The sequence below is a fragment of the Asparagus officinalis genome, chromosome 6 (assembly GCF_001876935.1).
Source record: "Asparagus officinalis chromosome 6, Aspof.V1, whole genome shotgun sequence".
NCBI lineage: Eukaryota > Viridiplantae > Streptophyta > Magnoliopsida > Asparagales > Asparagaceae > Asparagus > Asparagus officinalis.
In genome coordinates this window covers 10,293,236-10,318,564 of record NC_033799.1, presented here as the reverse complement: position 1 = coordinate 10,318,564, position 25,329 = coordinate 10,293,236, and the positions used below count along the sequence as shown (strand labels likewise).

At 34.9% G+C, this 25,329-nt stretch overlaps 1 protein-coding gene across 1 annotated transcript; it reads right to left on the bottom strand.

Moving 5' to 3' along the window:
- LOC109845722 (zinc finger MYM-type protein 1-like) lies at positions 2,682–4,066 on the bottom strand. The gene is made up of 3 exons (XM_020414995.1): positions 3,907–4,066; positions 3,157–3,720; positions 2,682–3,064 (listed from the first exon to the last, which is right to left on the bottom strand). The coding sequence occupies exons 1-3, from the start codon at positions 4,064–4,066 to the stop codon at positions 2,682–2,684; spliced, it is 1,107 nt and encodes a 368-aa protein (XP_020270584.1).

Here is a 25,329-nt window from a genome sequence, read left to right as displayed (position 1 = left end):
ACTACTTTAGTCTCAATTCATTGATTTTTAAAAAAATTACAACAATATGTAAACTTATGGAAGTTGGCGCACAACTCGACTTCGGAATCGTTAACGGATTCTACTTCCGCGGACGACATTTTTCCGGCGATATCCTTACCACTGTTGAAATCCGACGAGAAAATTGGAAGTTGGAGAGTTTTGGCTCCTAAATTGAAAATTGGAAGTTGGTGGAAGAGAGAGAGAGAGAGAGAGAGAGAGAGAGAGAAAGGGTACTATGGTCTTCACATGTTTTAAACTTTTAGGTTTTGTGTTTTGGGGGCTTAGGGAATTATAAGTTTGCTTTTGTGGGTTTTGAAACCGTTGAAAAAGTCTTGGGGGCGGATGGAATACTTGTAAGGAAGTTGGGGGCTAGAAGCAGTTTTCCCTTATCTATATATTTACACCAAACATTATCAATAGTGTTTTTTTAACTTAAAACTTATGGAAGATGCCTCACGTCATTAAACATCACCATTGTGCATCCTAATCGAACGGTCCTTTTGCCAGTACAAGTATTATTACTCATAAAAAAAGCGATATCAACAGCTTCATATGTGGTGAACCTGTTCTAATTAGGACACGTATGATTAACTTAAATCAAATAATCCTCCGATCACTAGTATAATACACCAGTGGCGGACCTGTTCTTGTTCAAAGTGGTTCATTTGAACCACCTCAGATTTTCAAATAGTATATATAGACCTGTTCTTGTTCAAAGTGGTTCATTTGAACCACCTCAGATTTTCAAATAGTATATATATATTATACATATCAGTTTGTAAACAAATGTAATTTACAAAACCACCTCAGATTTTCAAATAGTATATATATATTATACATATCAGTTTGTAAACAAATGTAATTTACAACCTAGTGGTATAAGCATTTGCTTACATAAAAGAGGTCAAAGGTTCAAAACCTCCCAAAAGCCTCTTTATATTTCTACTTTCTCCTATTATCCTTTTTTTTGCTTCTCTAAAAATTTTTTTTCTCTTTACTATTATTTGTTTAGCCTAATTTTTATGCTTTCTTTAATAGCATCTGGGAAAAAAATTTGCGTTTATTTTGAACCACCACACGAGAGGTTGTGGATCCGCCACTGTAATACACACTGAACATCACAAACCCTGCGGGGTATGTTCTATGGCCTTGAAAATAGGGGTGGTAAACGATCGAATCGAATCGAATGCTAAGGTGTTCGTATTTGTATTTGTTTAAAATTATCGAATTCGAATGTGGACTCTAATATTCACATATCTAGTTTTTCGAATTCGAACTCGAATACTTGGTATTTGATAAATATTCATGAATATTCACAAATACTTATCGAATATCAAACTATATTTATTCCGCTAAAGAATTTGATTTCCAAATAGTATTAAAATTCATAAATAAAAATTATTCCTTTATAATATATGATGTATATATATTTTAATCAAAATTTTAATTAGAAAATGGATTTAAGATTATTTAAGTCTTAAAATCAGTACATAAAACTTAAGTAACAATGGTAAACGAGTTAAAAATTTAACATCATATGTGTAATAATACAAATAATAAGTTGTGATCAAATTTTAAGCGAATATTTAATAGATAAACGAATCGAATATACATCTGGTTAAATTCTATTCTTTAGTAAACCCGAATACTAAAAAATATTTGTTTAGTGGTAAATGAACTACCGAATCGAATATGATCGAATAGTTATTCGAACAATTATCGAACCATTTATTAATTATTTGGTTCATTTCCACCCCTACTTGAAAACTTAAACAGTCCTCTTTAGTACGCTGGCGGGGATCAAGATAACCAATCAGTAGGATGCAAGCTTGTTTGGAGAACGCCCACACGCACACTGGTGCTATTTTGATATTGGGCCTAAGTGACTTTAGATAAGTCTTAGAAGGGGCTCTTTTGGAAACCCCTTGCTATATGAGATGAAAGATAGCTGAACAAGCCCATTACGTGAGGCCCAAGAAATTTTGGAATTCCGAGGAAAAAATTTGTTGCATTGAAATACGTGTCTTCATGTATAAGTGGGACTTTTTGAGTTGTTTTCTCTGCCACGGTTGCCGCAGCAAGTGTAGTAGAAAAGCCCATAAGCAGTGATATGATATAAAAATGGCTTGGAATGTAAATGGTCCGAAAATAAAAAATTCTTTGATAGTCTCGCCTCTACATTTTTAGGTATAATACAAGAGTAAAATTTTGACTTTTTCTATTGGGTAGGATGGAGTCCCCCCCTTGTGGGGGGTGGGGTGGGGGGTGGTTAGTTTTTCGTAGAGAACTCCCCCAACACACGGCCTCATATAATCCATAAAATTAAATTTCTATGAGTGCTCGCTAGGAGAGTTGGACATGAGACATTGGAGTACTACTCATAGACAACTTAGCAACTTAGATAGATCCTATTGGTACTAATCTACATATCATAGTCAATGTACCAGTTAGAGAATCCAGGGTTGGCCCTGATATTCTTAATTTTTCACGGGGCCCTAATCAAGCTTACAAATGAGGGGCCTCTATATACAATATTCCATACACAAAATTTTTTATAAGATAGCAAAATATTTTTTATTAAAATGAGACAATAAACACATAATCGTATTAATATTAAAATCAAAAAACTTCTTGATGCTTTATAAATAACACAATTCATACTACATTAAATGGGATCGCCTTGCATTTTGAGCTGCAAAATTATCAATTAAAATGTTCCAATCAAGCTTCTCCAATAATTTTTTTTCGATAGATATCATAGCTAATCCATTCAATCTCTCTTGTGACATTGTTGACCGTAGATAAGATTTGATGAGCTTCAACTTTGAAAAGCTTCTCTCTGCCGATGCAACTGTAACTGGTATTGTCAATAATACTCTATAAGCAATCCAAGCATTTGGAAAACAATAATTTAGCCTTTCCATAAAATTCAATACTTCAATTGCTTTTGTTGTTCCTCTTAGTAATGCTTCTCCTAAGATTTGGAGTTCTGAAAATAATTCTGTCCCATTAATATCAAATTTTTTGTCATGCTTTAGGAGATCTTCAAGGTTAAGACATGAACACTTCAAACTATCATTATCTGCAGACTTCAACCTCTCCAAATTAAACAAGAAACCAAAAGATTGATCATACTGTTGAAACTGTTTAAATCTACTTTGAGTGAAGAAAGAGCTTGATCAACGATATATATGAAGTAATTGACTCTAAATGACTCTTTAGCTGTCATTGCCATCTCTTTACTAGCATTTTCATCAAAATGTTTCTTTCTGCGAATAATGCGATGTTCACGAAAAATGGGTTCAACTTTTATTCTAACTGTAATTTCTTTAGCCTCAACCATAGCTGTTTCAAATCCATTTTCTCTGTAGCTTTCAAAAAAAGAAATGAGCCCTCTTAAAAGGTCTATAGCAACATCAATCTGCATATCCTCTGATTGCATGATTTTACTTATTTTGTTAATAGCATTCAAAATATCAAACCAAATAACCATACCAAGTAAGAACTCAAAATTCTCAATTTTATATGATGCTAAGTACTCAGCATCACTTTTAATCTTGGGATCTTCACTAGAACTTGCTAAGTAAATCAAAGCATCTCTTATATCTGGAGCTTGGAATCTTATTGCTTTAACACTTTCAACTTGACCTTCCCAACGAGTTTGTGATGGTGGCTTAAGTGTGAAACCTTTAACATTATCTGTAAGAATTTTTCACCGCTTTGTAGAAGATGTAAACAATGAATATATGCGCTGCACCACTCCGAAAAAATATGAAGCTTGCGAACAAGAGTTTACCATATAACAAAGTGTAAGGTTAAGACTATGACAACCACAAGGTGTGTAGAATGCTCTAGGATTTATCTCTAATAATCTTCTTTGTACACCTTTATGTTTTCCTTTCATATTAGAACCATTATCATACCCTTGTCCTCTTACATCACCAATATCAAGTTTAAGCTCTTGCAAAATATTTATAAGTTCTTCAAAAAGTCCTCGTCCTGATGTATCATCCACCTTTAAAAATTCTAAAAAGAACTCCTCCATCTTTATTGGGCTTGTTGAAATATTCACGCATCTTAATATAAGTGACATTTGATCTTCATGGCTTGCATCCGAAGTACAACCAAGAATAACAGAAAAGTACTTTGCTTCTTTAACCTTTTGGATGATTAAACTTTGATCTTATCTGCTATTCGAAGAATAAATTCATTTTGGATTTTGTGACTAAGATAATGATAATGAATTTCTTTCTCCTGAACTCGACGAACATGCTCTTTCATTATTCGATCAAATTCAGCAATCATTTCTATTATACTTAAAAAATATCTATTATTTTCTTTATAAAGCTTCTCATTACCTCCACGAAATGCCAAACTATTTTTAGCAAGTGTTTTCACTACAACAACTACTCTCAATAGTACTTTTCTCCAATGTTCTCGTTCTTTGTTGATTTGTTCTTCAACACTTTTATCGATTGTCGTATTTTGTCGTAATCTGATCTCTAATTCAATCCAACTCTTCATGTTAACAATGTATTCACTACTTGTTTCTTGACTTTTAAGTCTGGCACTGAGATTTCTCTAGCCTTTAACTACATCATTTGCCAATTGAATTTTGTTTGCATCATATTTGCACAACTTACAACAAAAACAAAAAACCTTGTCCAAAAAATTTGAATAGATTAGCTATTTTCTATCATGATGTTCACCATTGGATAAGTTACGAATGTAATATGTTGAGGAGAAATGTATGCCTTCTGAATCTTTTGGAAAATTAAGATTATCATTTCTTTTGTGACCTCTTTCAACTAGTAAGTCTCTCAATCTTTGATCAATATTTTTTTAATTTCCTGGGTTATTTATGTTTGAAGACCTTTTTTCAAGGTTTTCTTCTTGTACCAAATCTTCATGTTCATTTACATTTTCTTCATGTTCATTTACATTGCTATTCTCATTCAAATCTTCATGTTCTTCATCTTCTTCAATGAAATTTCTATTCTCATTCAAATTTTCATTAACCAAATCCTCGCTTTCTTGATTTTCAGGTTGCTCATTTTCAACATTCACCGAATCTTAAACTAAATTAGAATATGTATTTCTACTACAAGTAATAAAATTTTCAAGTGCTCCCGCTTGAGATCGATTGAATTCTTTAATTTCTCGTTTCTTTATCCGCTTATCATGTTCAGACATATACTTTCGAGAAGGCATGATATCTAAATTTAATTCTGAATCTGCTACAATCTAATAAATATCAAGAAAAATAAATTAATCAAGAATTCCTACCAAAAAGCATGTTAGGGACTAAAATATATCAAATATTTAAATTGAAATTTGAAATTAAACAATAAAATCTAGTGAGAACTAATTCCAATTTCAATTTCAATTTAGGCCCTAATCAATTTCAATTTTAATTTCACAAAGCTCTAATTCTTAAACCCTAATTCCACAAAGCCCTACTTCCTAAACCCTAGTGAGAACTGAGAACTTACAGATAAATCAAAATTTCTACATCAATTCACGATCTTGTCAAAAGGAGCATAGAAGTAAAGAAGAGAAGAAGTGAAACCCTAACCTTGGCTTGGTCAATGGAGGCGGGCCGGCGGCCGGCGGGCGAGAGCCGAGAGGGAGGAGGACAAGGCGACAAGGACGGGACACGGGAGGAAGATCCGAAGATTGGAAGAAGAGAGGTCAGAGAGAGAGAGAGGGTTTTCAGTTTTCTTTTTTTTTATATGTGAGAGCGGCCCTGGATACAGAGGACGGGTTGAAGATAGAGAATCTAATCTATTCAACTATCGAAGAGATCTTCAAGGAATTGCCACATGTGAAATTGAGCATAATTTTACAAAGAAATACCCCACTTGTTTCTTGAGAAACATGATCTTCGTGATCATAATTTGTTAGATGCCTGATCGTATGCTTCTCTATATAAAAGAGTAGTGAAACGAATAAAATTAATGTACGTACTCCATTATTATACTTTAGTTTTTTTAAGCACCAAGATCACGCGGCATGAGGATCTTCCCTTTGAGCGGAACTGAGTGTGAACTTTTGATGATGTTAAGATAAGAATCTAAATCGTCATTATGTATAAGGGTTTTCTGGTATTGAGGTGGCAATTCATTTAGAAAAATGAACTATCAAGAGATAGAAGAGTAATGCCCACATTTTTTTGATGCAACTTTTATGATGGATCTGATCACACGGTTAACTCTTATAGCTCATTTAACATAACAAGCAGGCATCTCATACTCATTAATATACATACATACATATATATGTATGTATGTATGTATGTATGTATGTATGTATATGAGGTGACAATTTATTTTGTTAAATAAGCTACTAAGAGACAGAGTGGTGAGATCTACACCTTTTGATGTGACTAGCAAGATGAGCCTCACCACATAACTATGTCTTGATAGCACATTTTACAAAATAAGCCGCCACCTCGTACACGTTTCTATCTTGTAAAACAATTCAGCCTGATACTTACCTACTTACTTTAACATGCTTAATTATATGTCTGCTTAAAGAAAAACTATGCTCATTACATGACATCATTCACGACTCCCACTTTTGTTTTAAGTAGTATAGTGCACGTGTGTTGCACGTTGACCTATTTATTTTTTTTCTTTTGAACTTTCATAATAATATTTTGGCTTTATATGGCCAAAAAATATCCATTCGATATAGTGCATGTGCGTTACACGTGGACATACTTATTTTTTTCTTTTGAATTTTCATAATAAAATTTTCACTTTATATGGCCAAAAAATATCAATTCGATTTTACAAACTTTGTTCAAAACTAATAAGATAGAATTTTATGTATATATATGGTAAAAGTAAAAGATAATTTATATTCTTTCAAAATATTATCCTCTTTATTTAAACATATATAGAAGATCAAAAATGAAAGTGAACTCCCTTTTGGACATTGATTCATTACAAATGTTCAAAATCGGAGTTCTCTTCCAAATAATTAGTAAGATATTTGCATATGCAAATTCTCAACCAGCGGGACAAGATATTTTGTTCTTGAAGTAAATTTTTTTAATATAAATACATTAGTTGCTTATTTCTTCACAATAACCTTCCATTATCGTATGTCCAACTTCATTCTAAACTATGGCTTCTGTCTCATAGGCTCGCCATCCTTTCTCATAATAAAAGATCTTTATTAAGACCAATATCATGTGTAGAAGGTATATGGTAAAAGTAAACGATAATTTATATTCTTTAAAGAAAGTATCCTTAATATTTATACATGTGTAGAAGATCAAGAATAAAAATGAACTCTCTTTTAGACATTGATTCATTATAAATATTCAAAATCGAAGCTCTCTTCCAAATAATTAGCAAGATTTCTGCATGTGCAAGTTCTCAACCGGCGGGATAAAATATTCTGCTTTTGAACTAAAATTTTGATGTAAATACACTAATTGCTAATTCATTCACAATAGCATTCCATTATTGTATGTCCAACTTTATTCTAAATCATGGCTCTTGTCTCACAGGCTCGTTATCCTCTCTGATGATAAAAGATCTTTGTTATGACCAATATGTAGGTCCATGAAGAACTCATCTTAACAAAGCAAGAAATATTACAAATTTCCTAGGAAATAAATAATGCCAAAAATAATCATGTACCGGCCCTGCTTGTTGGTGAATACCAAGCAAGTTCATCAAGATAAGAATTGTCCATGTACTTTCTTCTTGAGGCATAATGGTTAATATTTGGTGAATATCGAGGAAGGTATGGATAAATTCAAGGTGTGAAAATTTTATTTTTATAATTTTTTGAGAGATGGTTATAACATTTATCAAGATTAAACAAATAAGAAACACAATAGGAAATAGGTATGAAGAAGACAAATAAGACAAAACTAAGATTACTATTTATAAAACCAAGTGTAGAAATGAGCAAATAAGTGTGTCTATTACTGTAGCTGATATTGCAGTTCAAGAAAGTGCATCACGTCAACTTTTCTTTTAACTTTGTTGTTTGCATCGAAAGTTATTTTTATTACTGAATCCATTACACGTTTATCGATTACATATTTAAAATAAAAGTAGTCTTTTTATAAGACTTTCTTACATAATTTTTTTGATTAAAAAATAAGGGATATACCCTGTTCAATTAAAGATAAAAGTATGTGATACAAAAGATTTGGATACGAAGTGTATCCTGATGTTAGATAACAGTAGGCTTAGTTCCTTGTGACTAGGGATGTATGACATTCTTCTTCTAAGGATCCATGAAGATGAAGAGAGGGCATTGCCGTCATTTACCGTTGATATAGATACAAGGAAGAACCAAAGCCAGCCATACATATAGATACAAGGAACTAAAAAACTGATGTCTAACATGAAACATAAGGTTTAAAAGTTAACAAAAGAATATTTACAAGTTATAACTCTCCAAAAAAGCTTTCTAGGCAAACTGGCAACTACATCATCATGCACTGCTCCTGGGTGGAGGATTGATTTCCAACATTGCCGAGACTTGTTGAGATTTTGTTCCAGATTTTGAACCTGACCAGTCATATAAACAGGAGATTTCAGTGTTAATGATAGAATGATGGCTAAAATTTGCATGCTCAAAGAGATATTTATTCCTTGTAATCCAAATATTCTAGCATACTGAAGAGAATATAGAACGCCATATATATCCTTTGGTATTTTGAAGAGGCTCCAGAATATGAATAAGTTCATCAAAAGTAGAAGGCCATTGGAATGGAAAAAAGAAGTTTCTGAAATGATTCCAGACTTGCTTCGATAATGAGCAATAGAAGAATAAATGGTCTATAGTTTCTAATTGAAGTGAACAAAAAGGGCACATAGAGTCATTTTGCCAGCCTTTTTTCAGGAGATTTTCCTTGGTGTTTAGTCTATTAAGACATAATAACCATGTAAAAAATTGAACCTTACTAGACAGAATTTGATTCCAAGTGAGATTATAAGTTGAAGATTTGATTCCTCTCAAGATAAGAAATTTGTAAAAAGAGTTAACTGAGAAGATTCCATTTGTTATAAGGGACCACTTTGGTTGATCAGGCTTGTTAAAAAATTGTATTTTCTTAACAAATGCATGAGCTCTATTTTGTTAGCTTGAGAGGAAGGTGATAAACATCTTCTCAACATAGGTCGTCATTGCCAAAGATTATTCTGATAGATGCCTTGACTTCTGACAGATGAATTAGAAGTATAGGAGAGATTATGAAGAGAAGGATAAAGGCTAGCTAAAGAATTAGTGCCTGTCCATTTGTCCTCCAAAAAACGAATTTTATCCCCAGATCCAAGAGACCAAATAATATGATGAAAGAAATCCTTCTTAACAGCTATAATATCATTCCAAAAAGCTGAATTTAAAGAATTTGGTCGTAAGGACTAAAGGGCTTTACCTTTGCTTAAATATAGATGATGAAGAAAAGAACCTGCAAAGGACTTTTTGTCTAAACATTAGCCATGTAGATAAAAGGGATTTAGTAAAAGTGTTTATATCCTTAACTCTCAAGCCTCCTTCTATGTTGCTTAAACAAACCCTTTTCCAACTAACCAGGCACTTAAATCTTTTAGTTTTAGCTTTTCTTGTCCATAAGAAGTTCTTCCTGATTTTGTCTATTTCTTTGATAAGCCATTTAGGTAATTTGTAAAATAACATGAAATAAAGAGGGATGGATGAAAGAACTGAATTCAAAAGCACCAATCTTCTACCAAAAGACAGATCCCCTTCCATGAAGCAAGTTTTTTTATGAAGATTATCTAACACTGGTTGCCAATCAGATTTTGATAATTTCCCATATTTTAGAGGTAATCCAAGATATTTGATGGAGAGTGAATCCACTTTGCAATTGAGAGCAGATGCTAAAAGAATTCCTCTTTGAGTGTTTTTACTAAAATGAATCAAAGATGATTTTGAATAATTAATCCCCAATCCTGAAAGGTCTTCAAAGATATATAAAATAGTTTTTAGAACAGATATGTCCTTTACTCTTAATAAAAAGAAGTGTATCATCCGCAAATTGTAGACTCCTCATATGATTTAAAGGTTCCTTAATACCAAGAGTAGATAAGGTTCCATCCTCCACATTATTCATAATTATCCTATTAAGGACATCAACTGAGATATTAAAAAGCAAAGGTGATAAGGGATCACCTTGTTTGAGACCCCTCTTACAGTTAAAAAATTTGGTGGGAGATCCATTAACTAGAACAACACAGCTTGATGACATGATAAATCCATGAGCACCATTTGGGTCCAAATCCTCTTGCTTTAAGAAGATCAATGAGGAAAAACCAATCAACAGAGTCAAAGGCTTTAGCAAAATCAATTTTCAACATAGATACTTCTTTCTTCCTCTTAGATTTAGCAAAATCAATTTTCAACATAGATACTTCTTTCTTCCTCTTAGAACAGAAGTGTATAATTTCATTAGCCATAAGAATAGAATCTTTCTTCCTCTTAGAACAGAAGTGTATAATTTCATTAGCCATAAGAATAGAATCTAATGTTGATTTCCATGATTGGAAGGCAGATTGTGTTGGAGAAACCAAAGAATCCATGAAAGAGGATAACCTTGAAGCAAGAATTTTAGTGAAGATTTTGAATAAGCAGTTGGTTAAACTGATTGGCCTGTAATCCTTAATCAAGGAACTGTCCTTAAGCTATGGAATGAGAGTTATATAAACCCTATTGACTCTGTGGAGAGAGGATGGATCCTGATGAAAAGAATTCATAATATTGATAAGATCATGTTTTATCACATTCCAAAACTTTTGATAAAAGAGAATTCAAAACCCATCAGGACCAAGAGCTTTGTTAGGATTCATACTGAAGACTGCTATTTGAATTTCTGGTTCTGAAAATGGTGCTTCCAAGGCTGAGAGATGCAACTCTTGTTCAGGATAAAAGAGAATTCAAAACCCATCAGGACCAAGAGCTTTGTTAGGATTCATACTGAAGACTGCTATTTGAATTTCTAGTTCTGAAAATGGTGCTTCCAAGGCTGAGAGATGCAACTCTTGTTCAGGATATAAGGATGACCAATCGATTGATAAATGTCTATGAGAAGCTTGACCAAAGAGATTATGATAATAATCAAAAAAAGCTTGATGGATCTAATGATTCCCAGTAATATCCTGACCTTGATATATAATATTGATGATGTAACTAGACTTTCTGTGAAAAGATGTTGTTTTGTGGAAAAAAGAAGTGTTAGCATCTCCTTCTTTTAACCATTGAATCCTAGACCTCTGATGCCAATAAGATTCCTCCTCCTTAAGAAGAGATGTATAGGATGATTGTAATTTTTTTATCATTGAATTCAGTGGTAGATAAGGACCTAATTTCTTCTAGCAAATTAAAAGAATTGATTTTTGATAACAGCTCAGATTTTCTGTGAAAAAGAGAACCAAGGACATTTTTCTTCCACCATTAATTCTTCTTTTTAAGAGTTTTAGTTTCATAATGAAGATATTAACAGAAGAGCCCTGACATGTGAAGGAGTTCCATGATTAAGTAATGAAAGGAATAAAATCCTTGTTCTGAAACAAACTCTTTTCAAATCTGAATAATGATATAGTATGATGAATACCTCCACTATCAAGAATAATAGGTAAATGATCTGATCCCATGGAAGGTGGGGAACATTGTAAGCATGAAGGAAATTTTCTTTCCCAATCTGCGCAAACTAAGAATCTATCCAATTTGGCCATGGATGGATTTAAACGTTTGTTAGATCAAGTGAAGGCTCTGCCACATAGCTGAAGGTCAATAAGAGATGTTGATGAAACAAAATGTCTAAAAGAGTTAATATCTCTTGAGGAACCAGAACTTCCATGTCTTTCATCTGAAGATAAAGTGGCGTTAAAATCTCCACAGAGAACCCTTGGACCAAGAAGAATTTTACAGATTCTACTAAGTTGCCACCAACATACTTCTCTATCTTCTCTATCAATTGGTGCATAAACTGAGGAGAAAGTGAAATTTCAGTTTGTTGGTTTGTGGTGAAAAAAGATAGAGACTGAAAAAAATACCCACATAAGAATTAATGAGATCAAAATCATTAGACCAGCCAACCAAAACACCACATCTAGAATCTATAGAATCAAGACAACACCAATTTGGAATCCTCCTACCTCCTATCATTTGCAGTTTCATATCTGATGGATTATTGAGTTTACTTTCCTGAATACCAATAATATCAATAGCTGACGACGAAATAAAATCTCTAACCAGACGCCTTTTAATAGGGTCATTAAGACCTCTAACATTCCAAGTTGAGAGCTTCATAAATAAAACAGATTTCTAGCACTCCTTCTTCTACTTATAAAACCAACTATTTAGTCTGTAAATTTCTTTCAACCTCCTTTGATTTTAATTTATTAATAGACTGGGCAGATAAAGTAACCCCGCAATTTACAGCTATTTCTTCAAATGCTTCATTATGCAGAGAATGTAAAGGCAAACCAACAGAAGAAGAAGATTCTTTAGATTTACCTTTCTTAGAGGACTTTGAAATTTTTTTCCCTGATGTTGCCCTTATTAAGAAGCTTCTGTGTTTTTGATTCAACATTGCCCTTCACACACGAGTAGCCGATGATGAGTTAGCCTTTTTTGAAAAACCACGTGGAACTAAAGAGGAACTTTGAATAGTCAGAGTCTGATTTGACGTTGGCGGGAAGGATGTAGACGATGAAATTGAATTTGAAACTTCTTCATTCCCGCCAAAATAAGCTTCCCAAGTAGATTTCTCAAAATATATAGTTTTCCCTTTCTAATTTTGTTTGACCATATCAAAAGGAAGATTTTGAAAAGATTTAGATTTAGAATCTAAATCAGCAATAACATCCGTTTCCTTAATTGGGGCTTGAGAATCAGCATTATTATCATTCACCACAATTTGAGCCAAAATCTCAGCCTTATCAGCCACTATGGTAGGTTTTTGAAAAGTTTCCTTTAAATTCTCTGATTTGTTGTTAATATCCTTAATTTTCCGCCGCATTTGAATTAGAAGCAATGATCTGTTTGCCCTTATCAACATTCATTCTTGCTTGTTTATTTTGATCATAATCCAACGTCAAGCTATCTTTATTCTGTTTTGCTGGCATAGATATTTGATTAACCCATTTTGAATACAAGACAATGTCCCCCTGAGTTTGCATAGCTGTCAGATGTGAACCAATTATTTCTGATACCAATTGCCCGACTCCGATTGGGATTAGCTCCAACGAAACTTCTCTTGTGGATAAGTCTATTTGAGATGAATATGAGCAGATAATTGATTTTGGAATACAATCTGCAGATTTAACTTTAACAAGGATGCGCACGTCCTGTCCATTAAGCTTGTCTGATATATTTTTGCATCCTTTGACTAATTCTCCAAATGAACTAACAATCTTCTCCAAGATGTCCATGGACCAAAATGTAGAGGCAGATTATTGATTTTAATCCATTGATAGAAAGCAGAATCTGTTATCTTCATACCTATACTCTCATTCCATGGTGCAAACCACCCCTTGAATGCTTCAAAATTAAGTATTTTTTCATCCACAGTCTCTGATAACTAAAAAATTGAAGGGAATTCCACCAAATATCTATTATTGATAATAGGAATAACCTTACCACACCATCCTTTACAGTTGAACAACCAGGATAATTTCCAGAGAAGGAGAACCCTCTGTAATTGTGAGAATAGCAAAGGTAGCAAGAACCTTAGCATTATGGCAAAGAGTTTCAGAATCAGATAAATCAACTTTCTTCTCTAAAGGTCAAAGATGAGATCTATAGTTTTTAGCAATGTGACCTTCTTCATGGCAAATAAAACATATGAAATCTCCCTTTGGACAAAATTTGATAGAATGACGATCATCATCACAATTGAAACAACGACGAGGTTGTTTAGAATGCATATAGTCCACAGGAAATGGATGACGGAACAATCTATCATCCATTGAATTCCTCTTCTTCTTGTACGAAACTTTTTTCCAACCTTCATTTGAATTCTCCTTCTGCTTAGAAAGCCCTAAACTTTTTTGAAAAGATGAAAAAGAAGAGAAAGCAGGAGGTGCTTTTGATGGTTGATGGTTATCAAAGAGGTTAGCGAAATGACGTGGAAAAGGGTTAGGAGGTGACTGACGCTTAGGGATGGCTGCGGGAGCATTGGAAAGACTAAAACCAGGAGCTGTGAAGGTTTTAGAAATAACATACCCTTTTTGATTATCTTGAAAAACCTGACGCCATTGGGAAGATGCATGAGAGCCTCTGTAGATAGGATGACGTACCTGAGGAACATCAGTCTTGTTGGCTCCTTCTCCTTTCTTGATTTGTGTGTAAGCTTCTTTCGTCATAATATCACCCTCAGTCACAGAGGACGTTTCTCACCCGCTGCTTACGTGAGATTATTGCTTGTGCTAGGGACGCATTAGTCCATGGACCACCGCAGATCAGATCTGATTGACAGAACAAAAATTTAATGCTCTTACTTCACAAAGAAAGTATTCACAGAAGTAAATAATCTCGACCAAGCGAGATTACTACTCTTCTCGAGATCAAAACCAAGTTTGATTTGGAAGAAAGGTAGAACGAGCTTCAGGTCTCTTGAAATCCACTCTTTATGCACATGAATTCGCCAAGATCTCGCTAGCCTCTCTCAAATTCATCAGAACCTCACCCTAGCTCCTCTAAAATTCATGGCTCCCTTTAGATCTACCTTTATGGGGGTGGTAGGGGTGTATTTATAGATTTTAAATGACGTGTTTGTGGATAGGATCAAAGAACAACCACTATTATCTGTTTAGGTAGGTTTTCAGTTGTATAACAGCTTCCACATGTTTAAGGATAGCCTTACATATTTATGGATGATCACCAAGAGTTCTAGAAGCTAATCTTAGACAGCTCCTTAGGGTGAGGGATTTGATAATGAGAAATTTTGGGAATGTGAATAATCTACAAAGAGTCATCAATGGATGTCACAACAATGGTAAAATTCAAATTTCCTCTATCTATCATGCCATCTCTCATTCTACAGCTGATACATCTTGGTCGAACACAGTATGGGGAGGATTGCACTATCCCAAACATTCAGTGATATTATGGCTTGTAATTCTCTCAAGGCTTCTGACTAAGGATAGGCTGTGTCGCATGGGAATAATGAACTCAAATCAGTGTGTCATGTGTGCTAGCTCTACCAGTCAATTGGAATCATGTAGGCACCTGTTCTTTGAATGCCTTTATACTTCTGATGTGTGGAACAAAATGATGGCTTGGTTAGATTATACGTGGAGATCATGCAACTGGGATCATGTGATTGACTGGTATACTAATAACTTGAGGGGGTTTGGATTCATGAAGAAGTTAAAAAGAATGATTTTGTCAGCAACAGTTTACTGGATATGGAAGGAAAGGAATATAAGGATTTTTCAGCAAAGAAGCCGGAGTTCTGATCAGCTAGTTAGAGAGGTAAAAAATTTCAATACTTCAAAAAATACTTAATGAAGATGTTCCTGAGCATTTGAGAGATAGAATAGAAAAACTGTAAACAGTTTGAGTTTTTCTCCAGTTTTGGTTGCTAGACTGTTTTCTAGCTGAGTTTTGATGTACACTCAATTCAAAATTTGGTAAATGAATATATTCTATTTCATCGACCAAAAAAAAAAGCTAATCTTATCAGAAAATACATTGGGAGCTGACCTGGGCGCGAGTTACTTCGAGGTGACTCGGATTTTCCGAGATAATTTGTATTATCTTTGGTATTTTGGCTTTAATTCTCTTGTCCGACCTTAGAATGAGGCGATTTAAGCTGTATTGGGAAGATGAAAAGGTGTCCTACAACTTTTATCTTTTGACCTTTTTTGAATTCGAAGCGAATCATGGTTGAAATTTTAATTCTTCTCAAACCATACAATCTAAATCTCGTTATTGCTTCCTTACTTCATATTTTTAGCATCGGATGATCCTCTTTGACTTGGATAATCCTCTCTGACTCAGATAATAGCGTTCATAACCTTCTCTCTATTTTGAACTATGTGTGGGAACCTATAGGTAATTTTTAACGCCTACAGATACCCCCTCCAAAGTGTTTCAGACTTATTTTTTTATAGAAGAGCCTGAAATACTTTGAATATGATAGGTCCAGCCTTTAATTCTTAGACTTCTTCATATTTCAGTCTATTCAGTATTTTGTTGAATAACTAAAATTCTTCCGGTGCTGCGTTTATCGTCTGACTGTTATCGAAATCTTGAATTGGAACTGGAGTGTTAGTTTCTGAATTACCTCGTGTCATTAGATCGACGTTGAACTGATCATCTTCATCAGAAATTCATATCTGAATCATGATTGAACTCCCGGGGATTATCCTTTGATCTGGAATTTTTCTGATCCTTATTTCAGCGAATCTATCGTTGTGTTGATCGGCATTGACCTTCTTTGTAGCGCGTTATCCGGCATTAACATAATTTATACTCGTACGTTTACTGGAGTCTATATAGTTTAAACTCGACCAATGTTGTAATATGTGGCAGTCCCAAGTGTAGAGGTTGTAAGACCAACCGTTGATGCTGGTTCATCTATAGGTACGGATCTTACCCTTACATCCTGCTAGTTATTTGCTTAACCATAGGGGAGTTTTGGTTGTAGGACCAGCTATTAGAGCTGATACGACTACCATTGAGAATGCTTTAAAGGTTCCTCATGGAGGTTTCCGTTAGAATTGATGTTGTCCCTGATACTTAAGTCACAAGACTAACTGATGAAACTGGTACTATAAGATTTTTGGTAAATCCTCAGCCATCAACGGATTTGGTAAGCCTCTACAAACTACCGTTTAAGTTGGGCTAGCATGCGGATTGTCTAAGTCCATTCTGTATGTAATGTTGTGCTAAAAAAGTTAACTTTCTTAGACTTAGTGCTATGATATAATGCATAGACTTTGCCATTGTTATGAGAGTAGGCTACCCGGCAACGCGTGTTGGGCGTAGACTTAAACAATCCTTTGATCTCGGGTTATCCTTAAGAATATTATGTGTAATATTCTTCAGGAACTTCACGTTGGAAATAAAGGAAGCACTTTATCCTCATATACCCATTGGAGATTAGGGAAAAAAATTATACTCATATACTCGTTTGTAGGGTGTAAAAATTCGATTTCTCGATGAGGGATTGCTTGTATTTATAAGAATGGCTTATTACAAACTAATAATCAAAGTTTACAACAAAAGTAGAGAGAAGGCTCTCCTTGTTTAACGTGGCTTCTTCGGTAGCGGTAGGATGCCTCCCTCGGTGCTCGCACCGAGTTTGCTTCCCTTGGATGATCCGATCGAGGTTGCGGTTACTTCAGTTTTCAGTAGAAGCTCCGGTGTGATTGAGTTTGAGTCTACCCAAGCTTGAAAGATTATCAAGGCCGAATGCTTGGAGTGAGCTACGATGCAAGAGTTTGCAAAGAACTTAAGAACCTCCAATCTAAGAGTTCAGATGAGTCTACTTCAATAATCCAAGCAAGGAGGTAGGAATGTTCTCACAAGCTAGCCAAGTAAAAGCCTCTGTTTGAAGAGATCTCCCCCTTTTTATTTTTTAACTAGCTAGCTCCTCCCCAAGTCTCCTTTTCAAAAAGCCCTCAGAATGAAATATGCTAAGCTCCCTTTATGTTAGCAAAAGGAGCCTACAAATAGGCAAGGGATGACATGAGCCATCTCTTGATTTGTGGGATGTGACACCCTATAAGTGAGGAGCTCTATGCCCACCCCTAGCTGTAGGATGTGACCACCATAGAGGTGATGAGAGCTATGCCTCATCATCACCTAGAACGTGGAAAGTGGGTAGGCCCACTCTCACAAACAAGCACCTTCCTACACTTGTTTAGGTGAGGTTGAGCTCTTGCAGGCGAGCTCAATAATCAGGCGAGCCTGACTCGTGTTAGCGAGCTAAACAAACAAGCGATTTTGGACTCGTGCTGGCGAGTCAAGCCAATCAGGCGATGTTTAGCTCTTACAGAAGAGCTCAATAATTAGGCGAGCCTGACTCGTATTAGCGAGTTAAGCAAACAGGCAGGCTTGGACTCGTGCAGGCGAGTCAAGCCAATCAAGCAAGGTTGAGCTCATACAGGCAAGCTCAACAGTCAGGCGTGCCTGACTCGTGCTGGCGAGTCAAGCAAACAGGCGGGCTTAGATTTGTAGGATGTGACACCCTATGGGTGAGGAGCTCCATGCCCTTACCTAGTTGTAGGATGTGACCACCATATGGGTGATGAGAGCTGTGCCTCATCATCACCTAGAAGATGGGAAGTGGGTAGGCCCACTCTCACAAACAAGCAGCTATCTGCACTTGTTCAGGTGAGGTTGAGCTCTTGTAGGTGAGCTTAATAATCAGGTGATCCTGACTCGTGTTAGCGAGTTAAGCAAACAGGCGGGCTTCGACTTGTGAAGGTGAGTCAAGCTAATTAGGAGAGGTTGAGCTCATGCTGGCGATCTCAACAGCCAGACGTGCCTGACTTGTGCTGGAGAGTCAAGCAAACTGGCAGACTTGGACTCGTTCAGACGAGTCAAGCTAATCAGGCGATGATAATCATATTTTTATTACAATTTTATATCCTCATTATCTATTTTATATGAATAAATATACCACTAATCATATTTTTATTACAATTTTATATCCTCATTATCTATTTTATATGAATAAATATACCACTAATAATTTTTTTTATCTTTAATTGCAGGTTAATGTATTTTATATGAATAAATATACCACTAATAATTTTTTTTATCTTTAATTGCAGGTTAATGAAGAATAAAAGCCCAAGATTACTTTTCTCAACAAAAACCCTAAAGAATTAATGAAGATTACAAGCAACAAGCTCATGAAGACCAAACCCAAAGCCCATAAAACAAATCACACCAAATGAATTGAACTAGGCTACATTAGACCAAATTTGAATTGGAGATTGGATTTGAAATTCAAGGTCCGAATTGGACTTAGTTGCAAAAAGTTCTCCCATGACCGGACTTAGGCAGAGAGGTGAAAACCAGGGCCAAAAATCAATGCCAATAGGACCGGTTTTGTAGCTTTGAGTTTTAATCACATGAAGGCCGGTTGCTGCACAAGTGGGCTGGAGATTAATTGGGCCGCATTTCATTTTCTTTTTTTAAAATCAAATGGAGAACTTCATCAAGCCTTGCTGCAGCTTGGGCCGGTGCGGAAATTTGATTTGGAAAATCATAATGGGCCGAAAATCTAAATGCAATTGATTGCTCCATGGACCGGTGGACTTGGACTTCCATTTCTATTTTTTTTTGAAAATCAACTCATCAAATAAACCGGACTTAGGCAGAGACTGAAGACCAGCTGCAGTTTTGAACTTTCTTCATGGGCCGGACTTTTCTTTTGATTTTCAAAATCAAATGAAATGGGCCGGTGGTTAATGAATTGGACTTGGCTTAATGCAAAGATTTGGACTTAATTTCTTCATTGTGGACATTGCTACAGAATTTCTCCCATGGACCAACTTGGATTTTTATTTATTTTTGAAAATTATATGGGCCTCCTATGTTGGGCTAGAGAAGAACAAAAAGCAAATTCAAAGGTGGAGATTGTTGCTTGGGGCTCAAGACAAATCCAATGGCTCATATTCATTGAAAATTACTATAAATAGGGGTAGAGAGTGAGGGGTTAAGGGTGTGAAAATTTTGTTAAACTCCTTTTGGAGAGGAGGGCTACTCTTAATTGAGAAGACCTTCCAAAATTTTTTGTTGCAATTAATAATAATAATTTTTTCACCACTTTAAATTTTTCTCTTCTTCTCTTTGTTGGATGATGAAGATGAAGATGAAGATGGAGAATTATTTGAAGGTTTGCATTTCTTTTCTTTTTCTCTTTTATTGCTTATTAGTTTAGATTTATTTCTATGCTTGTAGTTAGATTTTATTTTCTTGTTAAATAGCCAAGAGGCTAGAACCCTCTTGCCTTAGATTTATTTTATGCTTATAGAGTAGATTTATTTTCGTGCATTTAATTCTTGTAATTTTGCAATTTATTTTGTAGTTAGATTTTAATTTCTTGCACTATTCATTTTGAGGCTAGAACCCTCTTGGGTTTAGTTTTTCTTTTTGTTTATTTTTACTTTATTTGATTCGCCTTTAGGCTAGAACCCTCTAGGGAATCACCATTTTCTAAGAAGTGGGTTCAATTTTAGATTACCCATATCTATAATTGAATCCACCATCTTTAATTTCTTGCATTTTCTTTTATTCTAGAATTTTGTTCTTCATTCTTGATTTTTTTATTTGTTTCTTGATTTTATTCATTTTTCCTTCTCACCTTATTGTTCATACTCACTCTCATTTACACTTTGCACCTATTTACACACCACTTTCACTCTCTCAATCTCTTCACAATCACATTCACTTATCACTCCTACTTGTCACGCACACAACATAAGAACCGATTTTATATTTTCTCCTACAAAACACCTTCCTCGTGGGATCGATATCTTAAATACTATAACTTGACACGGTTGTGCACTTGCAACCTTTTTGGTACATGTTTATGCCGCATCAAGTTTTTGGCGCCGTTGCCGGGGAAGGTGCTTAAGTAGGTTTTAATTATTTTGGTTCTTTAACGTGTGTGTTTTTTGGGAAGGAAACGCTTGGAGCTCGAAGATCGCGGATTGGAGAGCTAGGATTTAAAGATTTGCTTTCGGGTAAGTCCTCTTTTTAGTTTTTAATTCCACCCTTTAGCTACTTCTTCACAATTAGAGACAATTAGGACTTAAAAAAAAAGAAAGGATTTTAATTTTTGTTAACCATAATAAAATTCATCCTCCACTTTGACATTGACTAACAAGATAATAAATTCAAACAAATTCCCCCTTCTCATTTTGTTTGATTGTTAACCCTAATTAAAAAAAAAGATTTTTCTTTTCCATCCTTTTTAGTTGCTTTTAATTCATAGGGTTGCATTTCATATAGTGTAGGAATTCACCAAGTGATTTGAGCATCTTGATTTGACACACACTTAAAAATAATTTTAAGGGCAAAACCCCAAAAACAAGATAAGGTGAGGGATTTCATCATCCTTTCCTTAGCCCAAAAATCACATCACTAATTCCTCACTACACCACCCAAGCCTAATAAAACTCATTAGACGTTGGCCCCTAAGGATTCGAGCTCAATAAGGAACAAGAAATCCTTAAGTGAACCGGTTTAAGTTTTCTCAGATTAGTTGGTGTCTAAGGCAAGGTTTAGGGGTTGCGTAAAGCGCTCCGTAAGGAAAGAGGTACTTAATTGATCTTTGAACACCCTATAGTACTATCCTTACCTGGCTAACTACCTGGGTAAAACTTTTATCTTTTCACTGTAGGAGTTTTTGGTTAGGAGCTGGTCTAGTGAATTAGGCTAAACCCTAGAATTAGAGTTGATTGAAAAGTGATTGCTTTGATTTGTTTTAGTTAGGATTTTTCTTTTTCTTTATCTTCTCATATAATACACATCGATTAATTCGCTTTGAACCAATCATAGAAATGGAGCATCCTAATCCACCCGTTCTTCATGATATGTGCTATCCCATTAGGAATGCAATCCCCTCATGCATTAGGCTCCCCGAAACAAATGGAATAAGTTTTGAGCTTAGACCGCAATACATAAACATGCTTCCCAAATTCCTTGGTAATGAAACAGAAGACGCATATATTTTTATTTCGGAATTTGAGGAAGTGTGTATTATGATTAAAATGAGAGAATTAAATGAAGATGCGGTTAAGCTTAGATTTATTCCATTTGCTCTTAAGGATAAAGCTAAAAAATGGCTGTACAGCTTACCAACAAATTCCATCTCAACTTGGGATGAATTTGTCACCGTTTTTCTTAAGAAATTTTTTCCTATTCATAAAACGGTAAAGCTTAGGAACAGCATTCAAAACTTTAAAATTATCCCGGGAGAACCTTTTTGGAAGTATTTTGACCGATTTAAAGATCTTCTCATCCAATGTCCTCATCACGGTTTAGAAAAATGGTGATTGTGCCAAATAATTTATGAGGGATTAGATTATTCTGCAAAAACTTCCTTAGAATCAATGTGCCACGGGGATTTTATGAGGAAAAATGCTGATGAAGCTTGGGAGTTTTTGGAGAGTCTTTCTGAAAAAACAATGCAATGGGAACAATGTGATGATAGGGTTTCATCAGTTCCTCAATCTAAGTCTAGTGGTCTTTTCTTAGAGTCAAACATTGCTTCTGAAGCGAAAATGGCGACGATTCTGCAAAGGTTAGAAGCTTTAGAAATTAAGGAACGAGCTCCAGCTCAAATCAATCATGTTTCTGCCTCAAGATGTCATAATTGTCAGTCTCCTACCCACGTTTCAGAGGAATGTCCTCTCCTAGGAAATAACAATACATTAGAACAGATGAACGCTGCATTCCAGCACCATAGAAATGATCCATTTTCTCCAACCTACAATCCAGGTTGGAGAAATCATCCCAACTTTGCATGGAATCTAGAAAATTCTCCCGGAACTCAAAACTTCCCTCCCGCTTCGACCCAACATTTTCCTAGGGGAAACACAGTTCTATTCAATTCTCATTCACAACTTTAACAACCTAATCTGCCGTATCAAAATCAGTCTCGTCTTCATCAAGCGGTAATTCAGACTCCTCACAATCCAGATCAAGATAAACGTCTCAACGTCTTGGAAAGGGGTTTAGAAACCATAATTAAGGCCTCTACTCAAACCACGAATATGTTGACTCAAACGTCTAGCACGCTGAATTCCTTCATGCAATCAACCAGACAAATGCTCAACTCCAACACTCAAGCTATAGCTAGATTAGAATCCCAACTTGGTCAACTAGCTAGTGCCGTGAGTGAAAGAGAGAAAGAAAAATTTCCGAGTCAACCCGTGGTTACCCTAATAACACAGGATGCAGTTCATCCTATGAAGCTCAAGTGAATGCAATCCATTCACTTCGGTCAGGTAGACAGGTCAATAATCAAGTGAGAACCCCTCCAAGTCAAACTTCTGATCAAATACAAAATCCTTCTCCTTCTCCTTCTGATGAATCTATTCAACAATCACTCCCCTCAGATGACCAAGAACCTGAACCCGAACCTGAGCCTGCTTTTGATAGGTTTAGACCGGTTGCTCCCTTCCCAGATAGATTCAGGTCTAGGAAACACTCTCCTCAGGAAGAGAATATCCTAGAAACATTCAAGCAGGTTAAGGTCAATATTCCTCTCTTAGATGCAATTGAACAAATTCCATCTTATGCTAAATTTTTAAAAGAATTATGCACTAAGAAGAGGAGAATAAATGTTCCAAAGAAAGTCTTTTTAGCCGCCAATATCAGTGAAATGCTATCAAATCCCATACCTTTGAAACGTAAAGATCCAGGTTCCCCCATCATTTCATGTATCATTGGTAATACTCACATTGATAAGGCGCTTTTAGACTTAGGGGCCAGTGTCAATTTGCTTCCATATTCAGTCTACCAGCAATTGGGTCTAGGTGTACTGAACCCAACCAAATGCACCTTACAGTTGGCTGATAGATCTGTCAAGGTCCCTATGGGTGAGTTAGAGGACGTTCTGATTAAGGTTGGAGATTTTATTTTTCCAGTAGATTTTGTAGTCTTGGAAACACAGCCTGTTTCCAATCCCAAAGGACAGACACCTGCCATCTTAGGACGACCGTTCTTGGCCACTTCTAATGCTCTTATCAACTGTAGAACTGGTCAAATGAAGCTGTCCTTTGGGAATTTGACTGCTGATCTCAACATTTTTAATCCAGGGGACCAACTAAATAATCAGCCTCTAGAAATAAATTACATTCAGGAAAGATATGAAGAAGAAGAAGAAGAAGAAGAGTCTGATTTGAGTTTTGAGGAAATTTTTGTTGAAGAGTTAGAATTTTTAGAAGAAGCAGATCAGGTCCTTAAGAATAATAAAACTGTGTTAAACATGTGCTGCTTTGAATTAAATTTTGAAGAACTCTTTCTTGATGAACTTAGATTCTTGGAGAATAATCAACAACCAAATTTTCAGAACTTCACAGAAGAATTGGTTGTTAGAAAACAAAACTTCACAGTACAAGAGTCTAAGTTCATTAAGAAATGCAAAATGCATGACACCAATAATACCTACCTTACCTTGTTGCATGAATTACTGAACACCCCGAAATGCTTGGAAATTCACATTATTAATTATATCATTCTGAATTTGTTTAAAATCCGGGGAAGAATTTTCAACAGTAAGGTAGGATTCAATGTAGAACAGGAACTCTTCATGTTGAATATTTCATTCTACATTGTTTATTTTGTTTATTTCAGAATAATAAAAAGAATTTATTCTTCTCTCATGTGAGAGTTTCTTATTCAGTTTTCAAAAAAAAAGAAAAAAAAAGAAAAAAAAGAAAAAAAACAAGAAAAGAATAAATGTTTGATTTCCTCCTCCTCAGACCAAAGGTAATTGCAGATTTTTATCAGCGAACCAAATGTAAGTGCTTCACTTCTTATCTGCTTTACTTTATGCATCATAGAGTTTGCATTGAGGACAATGCAAAATTTAGGTGTGGGGGTGGGAATTAGTTATTTTTTTCTCTTTATTTTACAATTTTAGTGCATTTTTGTCATTTTTTTCCTTTTCCTTAAAAAAATTTATAAAAATATCGTCACTTGCCAAATTGATAGAGTTATGTAATAATTGATTTATTTGATAAATTTGAAATTTTCTAATCCCTAGTTAGTTATTTACTTAAGTTCACCTTTTATGATAACTCTAAATAAATTTCTTAAGAAATGATTTTCAAAGTAGTATACTTTACTTAAGCCTTAACTTGGACTTTTATTTAAAATAATGAAATTTTTGCATGCTTAACTTAGAGTTGAAAATAATTTTTTCAAAGTGTCTTGATTTACATGTTTTCAAAATATATATACATATACAAAAAAAAAGCAAAAGAAGAGTGCGAAAAATGGGCACCAAAAAGAAAAAGAAAAAAAAACTCTTTAATTCTAGGTGATTCTATCTTATAAAGCCTAAGCTGACCGAGTAATTAAGCCCAATGAGTATTTCCATACTTAATGACCTAAGCCCAATTGGGTTGGGATCCATTGGCCCAAAACTCGTTAAATGGTCACTTAGAAAGCCCGTTAAAGTAGAAAAAAATCACCAAGGACGAAAGAGTTAAAAAAAATTATAAATGTTTTTGTATATATGGTCTTGGAAAATATTTTAAATCAAGTAACTTGAAAATTATTTAAAACAAAGAGTTAGCATGTTCTTTTCAAAACTTTTAAATTAAATTCCTAAGTTTGGCTTGG